Source organism: Ciconia boyciana, chromosome 23 (genome assembly GCF_034638445.1).
Source record: "Ciconia boyciana chromosome 23, ASM3463844v1, whole genome shotgun sequence".
In the NCBI taxonomy this organism is placed as follows: domain Eukaryota; kingdom Metazoa; phylum Chordata; class Aves; order Ciconiiformes; family Ciconiidae; genus Ciconia; species Ciconia boyciana.
The window spans coordinates 6,260,842-6,276,151 of record NC_132956.1 but is presented as its reverse complement, the minus strand read 5'-3'; the positions used below and the strand labels follow the sequence as shown (position 1 = coordinate 6,276,151).

At 70.6% G+C, this 15,310-nt stretch overlaps 3 protein-coding genes across 3 annotated transcripts; 1 reads left to right on the top strand and 2 right to left on the bottom strand.

Moving 5' to 3' along the window:
• The first annotated feature begins 270 nt into the window (after window positions 1-270).
• On the top strand, window positions 271-3,127 carry LOC140643354 (uncharacterized). The gene is made up of 2 exons (XM_072845012.1): window positions 271-938; window positions 2,429-3,127. Exons 1-2 carry the CDS (start codon window positions 470-472, stop codon window positions 2,977-2,979), a joined length of 1,020 nt encoding a protein of 339 aa, XP_072701113.1. The 5' UTR covers window positions 271-469; the 3' UTR covers window positions 2,980-3,127.
• Window positions 3,128-3,996: 869 nt separating this feature from the next.
• Window positions 3,997-7,192, bottom strand: SHISA4 (shisa family member 4). Its single transcript, XM_072844926.1, is given in 6 exon segments — window positions 3,997-4,186; window positions 4,283-4,391; window positions 4,393-4,463; window positions 4,787-4,920; window positions 5,594-5,765; window positions 6,910-7,192. Coding segments are annotated over 6 exon segments (606 nt in total). The 5' UTR covers window positions 6,983-7,192; the 3' UTR covers window positions 3,997-4,139.
• A 922-nt stretch (window positions 7,193-8,114) lies between these two features.
• Window positions 8,115-14,455, bottom strand: INAVA (innate immunity activator). Its single transcript, XM_072844746.1, has 9 exons — window positions 14,445-14,455; window positions 13,740-13,799; window positions 13,101-13,225; window positions 12,901-13,020; window positions 12,438-12,669; window positions 11,251-11,304; window positions 10,767-11,166; window positions 9,615-10,191; window positions 8,115-8,410 (listed from the first exon to the last, which is right to left on the bottom strand). The coding sequence occupies exons 2-9, from the start codon at window positions 13,783-13,785 to the stop codon at window positions 8,318-8,320; spliced, it is 1,647 nt and encodes a 548-aa protein (XP_072700847.1). The 5' UTR covers window positions 13,786-13,799; window positions 14,445-14,455; the 3' UTR covers window positions 8,115-8,317.
• Window positions 14,456-15,310: the final 855 nt, after the last annotated feature.

The following is a 15,310-nucleotide window of genomic DNA, read 5'->3' as shown; positions in this document are numbered from 1 at the left end:
GACCCGGCACCCCGGGGCCGCGGGGAGGCCCCGAACCGAGCGCCCGCCATCGCCGCGGACCGGGCGCCCCGGGGCCCTCCCCGGAGCCTGACCGCCGGCGGCCGGCAGGGGTCGCGCTACGGGGGGGGGGGCGGGCGTTAGCGGCCGGCGGGGCCCGGCAGGGGGCGCCATAACGACCCGGGACGGTGGCTCCCGGCAGGGGGCGGTACCGGAGCCGTCCCGGAGCGGCTGCGCCCGGCGGCGGCCGGCAGGGGGCGCTACAACGACCCGCGGCGGCGGCGGCCGGCAGGGGGCGCGGTGCCGCCGGGCCCGCTCCGCTCCGCTCCGCTCCGCTCCGCCGGGCTCGGCTCGGCTCCGTTCCGCGGGGCGCTCGGTACCGGGGAGACGGCGCAAGACAAAAGGCGCGGCGGCGGGGCGATGGGCGGCGGGGCGGCGCCATGAGGAGGAGACGGCGGCGGCGGCGGCGAGCATGGCGGCGGGCGGCGGCGGCGGCGGCGGCGGGGCGCGGCGGGGGCTGCTGAAGCGGAAGCCGAACTTCACGCTGCAGGAGATCGACATCCTGATGAGCGAGGTGCTCAAGTACGAGCAGCTGCTCTTCGGCGCCGCCGCCAGCACCGTCAACGCCTACGAGAAGCAGAAGATCTGGTGGCGCATCACCAACAAGATCAACGCCGCCGGCCGCAACCAGCGCGACATCGGCGAGGTGAAGAACCGCTGGCGGGGGCTGCGCCGCCGGGCCAACGATAAGATCACCCGGCACCGGCAGGAGAGGCAGGGCCCCGCCGCTCGACCCGCCGTCCGACCCGGCAACGGCAACGGCAACGGCTCCGGGCCGGGCCCGCCGGAGCTCGGCCCCGGGCCCGCTCCCGGCTGGGGACCGCGCGGCGCCGCCGGCATCGACCCGCCGCTCCTCAGCGTCGAGGTGGTGGTGCCGCACGGTGGGTGCGCGGGGCGGGGGCGGCGGGGCCGGGACACGGACACGGGGGACGGGGACAGATGCGTGGGGGACCGGGGCAGGGCCACGGGGACACTGGGACCGGGACGGGTGCGTGGAGGGACTGGGACAGGGACACGAGGGACCAGGACCAGGACATGAGAGGGGCTCGGACACGGACACGGGGGAACAGGACAGGGACATAGGGGACGGGAGCAGGGACACCGGGACCAGGACAGGTGTGTGGAGGGACAGGGGCAGGGACACGAGGGACCAGGACATGAGAGGGACCAGGACATGGACACGGGGGAACAGGACAGGGACACAGGGGACGGGAGCAGGGACACCGGGACCAGGACAGGTGTGTGGAGGGACTGGGACAGGGGCAGGGACACGGGGGACCAGGATGGGGACACAGACACATGGAAACAGGGCAGGGATGTGGGGGGAACTGGGATGGAGACACAGACACGACGGGACTGGGACAGGGACATGGGGGGCTGGGACCAGGACATGGAGGAAACCAGGACAAGGGCAGCGGGACCAGGACAGGTGCATGGAGGGACTGGGGCAGGGACAGGGAGGATCAGGACAGGGACGGGGGACCAGGGGGGGGACATAGACACAGGGGAGGAGGACAGGGACACGGAGGGCTGAGACAGGGACATGAGGGGACCAGGACAAGGACATGGGAGACAGGGACATGGGAGGACTGGGACAGGGACATAGGAGACGGGGACAGCAACAGGGGTACTGGGATCAGGACAGGGCCAGGAGGACCAAGATCAGGTCAGGGACATGGGAGGACTGGGACAGGACAGCAACAGGAGGGGACTGAGAGCAGGACCAGGACTGGGACAGGGGCATGGGGGGACCAGGACAGGGACATGGAGGGACATGCACCAGGGCAGGGACAGAGGACAGCGGCACTGGGATCAGGACAGGATACCAGGATCAGGCTAGGGACATGGGTGACTGGGAGAAGGGACGTGGGGTACTGGAACCAGGACAGGGGTAAGACGGGGCTGGGACCAGGGCAGGGACATGGTGGGATTGGGACAGTGACATGCGCAGGACCAGGACAGGGACAAGGGACATGGGGGTACTGGGACCAGGACAGGGACAGGGGGGGACCCGGATCAGAACAGGGACATTGGAGACCAAGATCAGGATAGGGACATGGGGCGACCAGGACAGGGACGTGGGGGGACCATGTTCAGGACAGGGATATGGGAGTACTGGGACCAGGAGAGGGACAAGGGACATGGGACGGGGCTGAACCATGATGAGGGACATGGGGCGATGGGGATACGTACGTATATACGGGACCAGGACTGGGTGCAGGAGAGGGGACATGGGAGTACAGGGATGGGGACGAGGGAGATGGGGACGATGGGGAGCAGAGGAAGAAGGGGGTCAGGTCACTCGGTCTGTGGGGCGCTGGGGAGACAGGGGGTCCCGCCAGCTGCCCCGCGCTCTCTGTCCGTCCTGCAGGCGTCAAGGAGGAGGTGGTGAAGGAGGAGCCGGTGGAGGTGAAGACTGAGCCCTTCCACAGCCCGGCTGCCGACAGCATCCCCAGCCACGGCACCAAGCGCCGGCTACCCCGTGCCAGCACCCGCCCGCCCGGCGAGCTGTGCGAGGGCTGGAGCCGGAGCCCCCCGTGCCCCGCACCCCCTGAACTCTCCCTCGGTGACCTGGGCGGGCAGCAGGAGCCGTTGGGCTCCGATTTCCCGAGCATCCTCTTCGAGCAAGAGGCCGAGCATCTCAATAACTGTGGCACGGGTGAACCGGGACCCCCCGGGACGACGGGGCTGTCGGACGGGGCACCCGACTGCACCCAGCTCACCCCGGCCGAAAAACGCATCGTCCAGTCTAACGAACGGCTGGTGCAGGAGATGCGAGCTTTCCGCCGGGAATACGCCGAGAGCCGCCGGGAGACCACCTCCGTCCTGCGCGTCATCGCCCAGGCTCTGAGCGGCCTCAGCCGCAGCCTGGCCGAAATCCGTGACCTCTACCTCCGGGAGCAGGCGGTCCCCAAACCCTGAGCCCCCACGCAGCTGGCTGTGTGTGCCCGCGGCCGGCGGGGACCGCCCTGGGGACAACTTCCCCCCCCCCAGCGCCTGCCTTGCTTTTTTTTTTTTTTTTTGTCCCCCTCTCCATCCCACTTAAATAAAACTCAGAGCTGCCCCCCGGCTCCCCCCTCCCCGGGCTCGTTGCGGGGTTTTTGGGGGCGATGGGATGCTGGGACCTGCAGTCCCCCGGGAGATGGGGCAGCGGTTTGCCCCCAAGGGGGGGGTCTGCGTGGCTTTTCCTCCACCAGGATCGATGGACTCGGCCGTCCCAAATTTAGCCGGTGGCTGGACCCCCCCTCCCAGTGACAGTGCAGGAAGGGGGATGAATCACCCCGGGAGCAGCCGTCCAAAATAGCCGGGGTGAATCACGCTCCCCCGGCGCCTGTTCCTCGCCGCCGGCTGCAAAGGGAGACGGGTCCCAGCTCCGGTGATTCAGGATGGGGGGGACAGATGGAGGAATTGGTCTCGCACCCGCAGCCCCCATCCTGGGGCTGAATTTGCTGCCTTCCGCCCCAAAACGCCGCTGGGGATGGTTTCACACCCCAATTTTGAGCAGTGGGGCTGGGCGGGCAGCAGTGCTCCCGGGCTGGCTCATCCCAGCAGCTGGTTTGGTGGGAATTACCCATCCCAGCCCAATTTTTGGATGGAGAAGCCCTGGGAGTGGAAGGGGAAGGGGGGAAAGTCGCAGCCCCCCCTTACAGCTCCCCGGGGAGGGGCGCGGGGCTCTGACCCCCTCCCCCGGCACAGAGCCACCGAGACGACACCGGGTGTGGGGCACAAGACGTGGTTTAATGCCAGCCCCGGGGAAGAAGAGCCGGGTCTGAATCCGGACGCAGGCGTGCAGGGGTGCAGCGATGCACGGCCCTCGGGGGCCCCCCCCAGGCACAGCCCCCCATGGCTGCAACGGGACCGTTGGCACCCGGAGCCGGGGCGGAGGCACCCACAAAGGGCCCAGTGTGCGGGACAAGAGCCACCCTGTGCTGCCGGCACGGGGTCATCCCCGGGACAGCCGGGAAGGGCCTGATCCGGCCACGGCCGGGGCACCCTCCTGGCCCCATGGCGGAGGGATGAGGGTCCCCAGCCCGGCCCCGCTGGCCGGCGGCGGGAGGAGGGTGCCGGGGTCCCACGGGTGCTCAGGCTCCGGGGTAGCTGGGCTGTGCCGGGACATAGGGCGGAGGCGCTGCAGGGGGGAGCGGGACGGGGTGTCAGCCCCCGCAAGGCCACCGTCCCCCCCTGGGGAATAGGGGGACCCCCCCACACACACCCCAGTACTCACCTGTGGGGTTGTAGACGGGAGGGCCGGAGGGGTACAGCGGGTACTGGGCGGCGGGGCCGGCCGGCGGGTACATGGCCATGGGGGCGAAGCCGGGCTGGGGGGGGCACGGGGCCGGCTTTGGGGTCTATGGGGAAGGCGGCCGGGGGCCGCGGGGGGTAGCTGGAGAGCGGAATCTCCGGGCCTGTGGGAGAGATGGGGTGGGGGCTGCGGCACCCCGGCACGGGGACGGGGACAGAGCCTGGCAGTGCCCAGGGGTGTCCATGGCCCAGGAGGGGGGGGGGGCAGGGGATGGTGGGGGGCACTGGGGGGGTCTCAGCAGCACCCACTCCAGTGCCCTCCCCCAGCACCCAAATCCCCCCCTGCACCCAAGTGCCCCCTGCACCCCAATCCTCCCCCCACATCCTTCCAGGCTGCCCCACCTCACCCCAAATCTCCCCCCCCTGTACCTATAAGCCTCCCCCCTGCACCCCACCCCCACCCCACCCTCCACCCAACCCCCCCCACCTTGCAGGGGGGTGCGGAGGTGCTGCCGGCGCTGGTACAAGTAGCAGCAGGAGCACATGAAGCAGCAGACGATGGTGGTGACGATGGCGATGAAGAGCACCACGGCCGAGGCGATGCCCGCGATGGTCTTGGGGCTGTGGGACACCATGGGGATGTGGGGGAGCAGGGCCTGGGAGGGGGCACGTGGGGCAGCCCCCTCCCCCCGCAGGCTGTCTTCCCCCCCACACCCAGTTACACCAGTGCCCGCAGCACCAGGGGCACTTTTGGAGCACCCACCTGGGGACTGTAGGGACAGGGCCGTCCAGACAAGCACCCAGTGCCACTGCCCAGCACCCAGTGCCACTGCCCAGTGCCCAGCACCAACACCCAGTACCAGCGCCCAGCACCCAGTACCACTGCCCAGCACCCTGTATCCAGCACCAACACCCAGTACCAGTGCTCAGCACCCTGTACCAGTACCCAGCACCCAGTGCCCAGCACCCAGTACCACTGCCCAGCACCCTGTATCCAGCACCAACACCCAGTACCAGCGCCCAGCACCCTGTACCAGTACCCAGCACCCAGTGCCCAGCACCCAGTACCACTGCCCAGCACCCTGTATCCAGCACCAACACCCAGTACCAGTGCTCAGCACCCTGTACCAGTACCCAGCACCCAGTGCCCAGCACCCAGCGCCCAGCATCCAATCCCCATGACCCAGTACCCAACAGCAAGCACCCAGTGCCCAGCACCCAGCACCCAGCACCCAGGGCCCAGCACCCAAAGGCAAACACTCAGCACCCATCGCTGAGGCCCAGCACCCAGCACCTGAAGGCGAGGCAGTGGCGCTGCTGGCGCTCGGTGAGCAGGCGCAGGGGGTCGCGGCAGCAGTACCGCTGGTGGCACGTGCCGCAGCAGAAGCTGAAGAAGTCGCAGTCGAAGCCGGGGTGCCAGGAGCCGTTCCTGTCCACGTACCACAGGCAGTCCTCGCCCCCCGCCGCTGGGGACGGCCGCCTGTCACCGGGGCCTCCGGGCACCGCCAGCCCGGCCACCGCCACCCCCAGTGGCACCAGCATCAGCCCACGACCTCCATTCCCCAAATGCTGTCTTGGGGGGACAGCCCGTACCCCACTGCACCCTGCCCCGTGCCCCACTGCACCCTGCCCTGTGCCCTGTGTCCCCCCCATACCCCATTGCATCCTGTCCCCATGTCCCCCTGTATCCTGCTCCACCCTGCCCCATGTCCCCCCCGTACCCTGGTCCATCCTGCCCCACATGCCCCCATATCCTGCTCTAGCCTGTCCCCTGTACCCCACTCCATCCTGCCCCACATCCCCCGTACCCTGCTCCATCCTGCCCCATGTCCCCCCATACCCTGCTCCTAGGTACCCCCCATACCCCGCTCCATCCTGCCCCGTGTCCCCTCCCCAAACCCGCTCCATCCTGCCCCACATCCATCCTGCCCCACATCCATCCTGCCCCACATCCTTGAGGACCCGCTCCCTCACACCCAGCCCCCCCAGGCTGCCTCCCCACCCGGCTGCTCCAGCAACGCCTCCCCGCTCTATTTCTGGCCGGAGCCATCTGCGCTCCCAGAAATAGCCCCGGGACAAGGCCCGGGGGGCGGCCGGAGGCGCCGGGACAGCGGCGGGGAAGCCACCGGGGCTGGGCTGCTTCCCTCAGGGTTTCCAGCTCGCTCCCCACCCAGTGGCTTCTCAGGGGTCTCATATGGGGTTCACGCACCGCCCAACGGGACCGCGGCAGCTCAGAGCCAAGTGGGGAAACTGAGGCACGGGCCGCATGCGCGGGAAGCACCCAAACCCCCCGGGACGGGGCATCCCGGCTCGAGCGGCCACCGGCTCCGTGCACGCTGCTCCCGGGGACAGGCGGCTCTCGGGGACACCCCGAGAGTGGCACATGGGGTGCAGCATGGGGGGGACAGCGCCCGGAGGGACGCGCTGCTGCGAGCGACCCCCGCGCAGAGGGGCCGTGTGCGGGCGCAGGTCGCGGCCGGTGGCACCGGGTCCCACCCCGAGGTGCCCCGCGGTCACGGCCGGTGGCACCGGGTCCCATCGCAGGGGGGCACCGCTCTCGTGTCCGTCCCCGCCCCGACGCCCCAGCCCCCCCCCCGCCGTGTCGCTTACCCAGCGAGGCGGCCACGGCCACCAGCACGGTCCCGGCCAGGGGCCACCCGCCGCCGGTGCCGCCGGGCCCCATTCCGGGGGCGGCCCGGGGGGGCGGCGCGGGGCCGGGCCCGGTGCCCCCGCTCAGCGCTGCCCGGGGCCGGCTGGGGCCGGGCTGGGGCCGGCGGCCGCGGTGCGGCAACGGGCCGGCTGCGGCAGAGCGGGGCCGGCGCAGCGGGGCCGGGGCCGGTGCTGCGGGGCCGGCGGAAGCCCGGGGCCGCTCCCGGCGGAGCCCCGGGGCGGGGCCGCGCAGGCCCGCAGTGACGCCGCAGCCACCGGCCCCGCCCCCCGCCCGGGCCCAGCCCCCCCCCGCCGGGCGGAGCGGCGGCGCCGGGCCCCGCGGGCACGGGCACGGCGAGGGGGCGGGGAGGGCTCGGGGGCTCCGGCGGTCGGTCCGCGGCCCGGCCCGGCCCGCCGGCACTGCCCCCCGCGCCCCATTGCTGCCCTTCCCCACCCCGGCACCCCGTATTTCCCCTTCCCCTCCCCCGGCGCCCCGTCCCTTCGCTCGTCCTTGCACCCTCCCCTGCGCCCCTGCCTTCCCCACCCCTGCACCCCTCCCCTGCCCCCCCTGCGCCCCATCATTTCCCTTCCCAGCACCCCTTCTCCTACCCCATCCTTCCCCTGCACCCCTTATGTCCCCTCCCCCTGCACCCCATCCCTTCACCCACCCTTCCCCTGCACCCTTCCCGTCCACGCCCCCTGCACCCCTTCCCCATCCCCTCATCCCACCCCTGCACCCCTTATGTCCCCTCCCCTGCACCCTGTACCCCATCCTTTCCCTCTGCCCCTCCCCTTCCCCTGCACGCTGCTCCCCAGCCCCCCCATCCCAGCACCCCCATCCCAGCCGGGCCAAGGGCTCGCTGGGTGCCGGGGGGGCTCGACTGGACTTGGGCAGCCCCCTTGGCACCGGTGTCACCCCATCACTATCCCGAGCCCACAGAGGCACGGCCGGACCCCAAACCACCGGGGCCCGATCCTGGCAATGCCAGCCCAGCGCCAGCTCCAGGAGATGGGGGACCCGGCGGGGGACAGGGCTGGGGACGGAGGTGACGCGTCCCGAGGGGCTGGCGAGGACAGGAACACCCCAACGACCACGTTTATTAGAAACCGAAGCCCCGAATCGAGGATTGCGGTGGCACCGTCAGCATCGGGGTCACGGTGGCGGTGAGGGGACACGGGGCGGGGGGGCGGGGGCCAGCCCCAGGCACCCCGTCCCTGCCCCGCGCACCCCAGGGGTGCTGGGTGGCGGCTGCGCCTCCCACTCGTGTCCCCACACTGGGGGGGGGTGGCGTGGGACGGTCCCGTCCCCGCTGTCCCTGGGCCAGCCAGGCTGTGCCCCCCCCCGGGGTGTGTGTGGGGGTGTCCACGCTTACACTTGTGTGACGATCTCGCCGTTCTCAGGCACGTAGACCTGCACGGGCACGCCGTCCGGGGAGCGCCGCAGGACGTGGATCGGGGGCGCCTGCGTGGGAGAAGGAGCCCGTGGGTGCCGGCACCCCACCCCGTGCTGGGGCAGCACCCCGGGGCGCACATCCCGGGGCAGGGGTTGGAGGGGGGGGGTTGTTTGCGGGGGCGCGGCTGCAGGTCCCGACTTGCCCAGCCCGGGCCCCGGTTGTGCCGCGGGTGCCGGCTGCGCCACGGTCTACTGCATGCACCCGTCCCGGTGGGACCCCCCAGGTGGAGGGGAGGGACCCCCCTGCCCAGGGGCACCTCGGTTCTGCCCCAGGGACCCACGTGGGAACCCGGGTCCTGCTCATGGGACCCTGGATGTGACCAGAGGGACCCTTGTGGGACCCCAGTCCTGCCCCAGGGACCCTCGTGGGATCCCAGGGACCCTCGTGGGACCCCAGGCCCTGCTCACGGGACCCTGGACTTGTCCAGAGGGACCCTCAGAGGGTCTCCATCCTGCCCCAAAGGACCTTGAGGGGCCTTGGTCCTGTGCCCAAGACCCTCACAAGACCCCGGTCCTGGCCGTGGGACCTCCTCAGGAGCCCAGTCCTGCCCTAGGGACCCCTCTGGGATCCTGGGCCTGTCCCAGGGACCCCCTTAGGACCTGGGCCTGCCCCAAGGGACCTTCACCAGTCCTGTCCTAAGGACGCTTGGAGGTCCCCAGTCTTGCCCCAAGAGAATCTCATGGGACCCCAATTCTCCCCCCGCAATCCCCGCAGGACCCCGATCCTCCCCCTGGGACTCCCTCAGGGACCCCGGTCCTGCCCCAAGGACCCCCTTAGGATCCTGCTCCTGCCCCAGGGACCCTCATGGGACTCCAGGCCTGGCCAGTGGGACCCCGGACTTGCCCAGAGGGACCTGCAGAGGGTCCTGATCCTGCCCCAAAGGCCCTTGGTCCAGTCCCCAAGACCCTTCTGAGACCATAGCCCTGCCCCAGGGACCTCCCCAGGACCTTGGTCCTGCCCCAGGGACCTTCATGGGACCCCAATTCTTCCCCACGGACTCCCTCAGGACCCCACTCCTGCTCTGGGGACCCTCATGGGACCCCACCCACGCCACCACCTGTCCCTGATCCACCTCAGGGTGCCAACTCACGTCACACAGTCACCCTGAGGGCAGCACCCAGGGAGTCCCCATACGGGAACGAGCACCGCGGTGCCCCCCGCTCTCCCATGTCCCCACTCCCGTCCCTGCACCAGCCGGACCCCGTGCCCTACCTGAGCCCGCGGCAGGACTCCACGGGTGACGGGCACATCCCTGGCGGTCCCACCACGGGGTCCCCGAAAGGCCCCTTGCCGGTCGAGGGAGTGGGGACGGGCACCCCGCAGCCGGGCGCGCTGGTGCCATGACTTGAGCTCCTCGGTCACGGCCGCCTTGGAGAGCCCCCGGCCCCCCGCCGGCGCGTAGTCCTTGAGCGAGGGGGTGCGCACGATGCGGCTGTGCGAGGGCACCAGGCGTTGGTAGCGTAACGGGGCCAGATCCTGCTCATAGAGGAAAGCCGGGGGGCCGGCGGGCGGCAGGAACCGGTGGGCACCCCGGGGGTAATAACCGGGTTCGGCGAGGGGCGGTGGGACCGGGGGGCGCGGGAAGGAGACGTCGGGGCTGCTGCTGCCCGGGGAGGTGGCGTGGGAGATGCTGGAGAGGTCGGAGATGCTGTCGTCGGAGCCGGAGCGGTGCGCGGGGCCGGGGGTCGGGATGCAGGAGGTGGGCACCGTCACCGTGTAGTAAGTGGGGCGCCGGCGGGGTACGGCACTGCGGCCCCGCGGCTCGCCGGGCTGCCAGCACGCCTCTACCCTGCGGGCAGGAGGGCTGCGGCTGTAGACGGACCCTTCCCCTCGCCGCCCGCCCAAAAGTCGGGGTGAGCCGTGGGAAAGGGTGGCGGGGGGGCGGGGGGGCTGAGCACCCCATGGGTGCAGGGTGCAGCCTCCCCACGGGCTTAGCTCCAGCCTCCTCCCCACAGATTTATGTCCGTCCTCCACACAGGGTTAGCTCCAACCTCCTCACCGTGGGGCTGTCTCCATCCTCCCTATAGGGTTAGCTCCATCTTCCTCCCCATGGGATTATCTCCATCCTCCTCCCCATGGCTTTAGCTCCATCCTGCCCTTGGTGTTATCCCCAGCCTCCTCCCCATGGCGTTAGCTCCATCCTCTCCACAGGGTTAGCTCCATCTTCCTCCCCACAGAATTATCTCCATCCTCCTCCCCATGGCATTGCCTCCATCCTCCTCCTCATGGAGTTATCTCCAACCTCCTCCCCGTGGGTTTACCTCCATCCTCCCCATGGGGTTATCTCCATCCTCCTCCCATGGGGTTATCTCCACGTCCCCCTTGCAGAAGCGCTTGTCCCCCCTCCCCATGCACAGGACATACCTCAGGGACTGGGACTGTCCCCGCCGGCCCGATGGCTCCGGGGTGCTGGGAGCGCTGGAGCCCGCCTGCCGGCACAGCACCAGGGTCCTGATGGGGACGAAGCGGTAGGGAGGGACGTCCCCCGCCCTGGGCGCTGGCGAGGCTGCAGGGTCGGGGCTGCCGGGGGCCGAGGGGGCGGCAGGGGCGGCTGGCGGGGACCCGGGGTAGCACCGGGAGCCCCGGGTTTCCCCATCCCTGGGGTCGACGCCAGGTTTTTTGGCCTTCTCGTAGGGTCTGTCGAGGCTGGTCTCCCGCCAGGGGCTGGGGGGGGCCGGTGGGGGCCCCGACCCCTCCTCCTCGACGGGCTCCTCGGGGGACGGGGACCCCCGCGGGGTGGCAGGTCCCAGCGGCCGCGTCTCCTCTGCAAGAGAGACGGAGGGTTGGGATGGAGGGGACCCACGGGGGGCACCCCGATGTCCCCCCCCAGTCCCCGCAGCCCCCTTACCCTCCTCCAGCAGGACGGCGTCCGAGAGGGAGCTCTCGTCGGAGGCGCTGAGCTCTGCGGGGCAGGGGACGGGTGAGAACAGTGCCGGTGCCGCCGCCGGGTGCCAAAACGCTCCCACGGCACCCGCCACCACCCAGCGCGTCCCCGGAGGCCTCCGCTCCCCCTCTCCCACGCCGCCTGTCCCGACACGCTCCGGGACGGTGGCGGTACCGGCCGGGCCGGCTTTGCCGAGCCATGCGCTGTGGGCAGCTCCCAGCCTGCCCAGGCCGGGCAGGAGGAGGGGTGCCGGGCTGGTTTGGGGGCACCGGGAGGGAAGGAGCCACTGCCACCGTGTCCCCAGTCCTTGGGGGGTGACGGACGTGGAAGCCCTGGGAGGGCGGCGGGGACAGAGCCGAGGCCAAGGCACACGCGGGGGTGAGCGGGGACCCTCTTGGAGGGCTGCCACCGCGATGGGGACACGGCAGCCGGGCCAAATCCTGCCACCCGTTGGGGTGCACTCGCTGGGGATGGCGGATTGGGGGGCAGTCATGGGGTGCAATCAGCAGGGGTGAAGTACTGGGGTGCATTCATGGGGGTGCATACAGCAGGGGTGGTGTATCGGGGTGCATGCACTGGGGATGAAGTTTTGGGGTCCATTCACAAGGGTGCAGCCACCCGGGATGAAGTATTGGGGTGCATTCATGGGGGTGCAATCATCAGGGATGGTGTATTGGGGTGCAATCAATCACCGGGGTGAAGTATTGGGGTGCATTCAGTGGGGATCACATATCAGGGTGCATTCATGAGGGCGCATTCAACAGATGTGAAGTATTGGGGTGTGTTCACCAGGGTGCCTCCATCGGGGAGAGCGGATCGGGGTGCTTTCATTGCGGGCGGGGGGATTGGGATGCATTCACGGGGAGAGCATATCGGGGTACACGCACCAGAGATGGCATTCCAGGGCGCATCCAGGGGGGTGCATTCACCAGGGATAGGGAATTGGGGTGCACTCACCGGGGATGGCATTTTGGGGTGCATCCAGGGGGGTGCATTCACCGGGGACAGGGGATTGGGCTGCACATGCCAGGGTGCATTCAGCAGGGACACCCAACCAAGCTGCACCCATTTCTGCCTCCCTGACCCCCAGCATCCCCCAAACGAGGCACCCCCAGCCGGGGGGGGGCACACGGGGGGTGCGGGGGGCTCACCGTCGGCAGCACCGGTTCCAGCGCCGGCAGGCAGAGACCGTCGGCCGGCCAGGAGCCGTCGCTGGTTGAGGATGTTCTCCAGGTCCTTCAGCTTCTGCTCCTCCAGCAGTGCCGCCGTCTGTCGCCGCTTGCGGAGCCGCTTGCTGATGTTCTCCTCCCGGCAGAGGCGCCGGGCGGCCTTGGCGATCTGCAGCTGCAGCGCCAGGTCCCGCTCCAGGGCGCTCAGCGGGTCCTGGGGACGGAGGGGACACGCTCGGCACCCCACCACCACCCATCACGCTTGCACGCTAACGAAGGCTTTGCCTAACGAGGGGGAGTATGAATTTCTCCCATGGGACGGGGATGGTGACGTCCCCGGGTGACGCTTGGGCACCTTCCGCAGCTCCGGGACGGGATGGAGAGGGGTCCCCACCGCCCGCCCCAGGGACCCCCCGCCCCGGTTGCACCCCGGGGAGCCCCTCACCGCCCCGCGCAGGACGAGGGTCTCATCCAGCTTGAAGGCGGCACCGATCCTGCGCCGGACCTTGGGGGGCTTCTCGCCGGCTTTCAGGGGGTACTCGCGGGGCAGCGTCCCCGTCAGCTCCTGGGGACGGCACGGGGACACTGAGCCGCTGCCACGGAGGTGGGGGAGCTCGGACAGGGTGTCCCCCCCGCCCCGCTCACCGCCTCGCGCAGGCAGAGCCGCCGCAGCTCCTGCACGCAGCCCTCCAGCCGGGCCTCCAACGCCTGCTGCTGCCTGCGCCCTGCCTGCGCCCGCTCCTTCAGGGGCGACACGGGGCTGTCGGGGCCTGGGGACGGACGGACGGACGGACGGGTGGGCTGACGCCTGCTGAGATGCACCCAGACCCCCCCAGCCTCCCTGCTACCCCCCCAAGCCTCCCTGCCTCAGTTTCCCCCCAACCCCAGGGCGAGGAAAAGCAGCTGGGAGCCCCTCCCCGTGCCCTCCCCAGCAGCACCCATGGGTGCTTGGGCTCCCCCGGGGCAGCCGTGATTTCCCAGCACGGGGGGGGGACGGGACACGGGGAAGGTTTCGCCCTGACTCAGCCATCCCTGAGCGAAACCCGGCTGAGTCAAAGCCGGTCCAGGCCCCCCCCGCCACGCCTGGGTGCCCCCCCCGAAACAGAGGGAAGCCCCCATTTCCTTCCCCCCCCCAAGGAGCTTTTGTGTGTCCCCAGGGTGGCCCCATGCACCGAAGTGCCCCGTTCTCAGCCCGGGGAGGGGGGGCACGTCTGTAAGAGCACGTGCGGGGGATGGGGCACCCCGAGACCTTCCCCCCCCGTCAAAGTGCCCCCCAGCGCTCACCCGAATGCAGCATGACCCCGCTGTCGCTGTCACTCGCTTCCCCCATGCCAGGCCGGGACCCTACGGGCAACAGCGGGGAGACGCCTCGTCCCCGCGCCACCGGCCGGGGAGCACCCATGGGCGCGCACCCCTCGTACCCCCCAACCCCAGCATCGCCCCGTCCTTCCCGGCCGCCGGCTCCGGCAATGGCGGCGGGGGGAAGAAGGCGAGGCCGTGTTTGCTTTGCCTGCCTTCTTGTAGGTCCTACGATAAACAAAGGTGTGCAAACACGTGCGTGGCAGCCGGGGTTGCCCGGCGAGACCCATCCCGGGGCCAAAGGTGGTCGGGGTGCGGCGGGGGGGCGGGGGGACCTCGCTCCCGCCCCGGCCGGTTTCGCCGGGTCCGATTTCTGCTCCGCCGGGGCCGGAGGCGGCTCCGGGGTGGGGGCGGCTGCGGCCGGGGAAAGCGGCCCCCCCCCCCCCTCCCAGCACCCCGACACCCCCCTGCTCTTGGGGGGCGGGGGAGGGGGGGGCGGAAGGGCGGGGAGCGGGGCGGGGGGGTTGCTCGCCCCCGATTTTGCATTGCCTTCGCCCCCCCGCCGTGCCTCAGTTTCCCCCGGCGGGACGCGGAGCGGCTTGGGGAAACTGAGGCAGGGAAGGGCGGGGGAGCCCCGGGGGCCCACGGCGGGGCCGGGGGGCGATGGCGATGGCGATGGCGATGCCTTACCTGGGCGCTCGCCGCCGCGGCCGGCTCTGCTGCGCCCGGGACACGGGGACGTGTTTGGGCTTGAGGCGCGGGGCGGAGCGGGGGAGCGGCGGCACCTGCCCCGGCCGCCGGCAGCGCCCGCCCCGCCCGGCACGGGCACGGGCACGGGCACGGGAATGGGCACGGGAATGGGCACGGGAATGGGCACAGGAACGGGAACGGGAACGGGCACGGGAACGGGCACAGGAACGGGCACGGGCACGGGCACGGGAATGGGCACAGGAACGGGAACGGGAAGGGGAACGGGCACAGGAACGGGCACAGGAATGGGCACGGGAACGGGAAGGGGAACAGGAACGGGAACGGGCACGGGCACGGGAACGGGCACAGGAAGGGGAATGGGAATGGGCACAGGAACGGGAAGGGGAACGGGCACGGGAATGGGCACGGGAACGGGCACGGGAAGGGGAACGGGTACAGGAACGGGCACGGGAACGGGAACGGGAAGGGGAACGGGCACAGGCACAGGAACAGGAACGGGAAAGGGAACGGGCACGGCCACGGGCACGGCCACGGGAACAGGAAGTGGAACGGGAACGGGCACGGCCACGGCAGCGACAAGGCCCTGCCCGCTGCAGGGCACAGCTCAGCTCGGCACTGGGTGGGGTGGGGTGGCAAAGTACAGTGCGGTGTGGCGTGGCGCAGTGTGGCGCAGTGTGGGACGGCATGGCATGGCATGGCATGGCATGGTATGGTATGGTATGGTATGGTATGGTATGGTATGGCATGGTATGGTATGGTATGGTATGGTATGGTATGGCGTGGTATGGTATGGCATGGTATGGTATGGTATGGTATGGTATGGCATAGTAGGGCATGGCATGGCA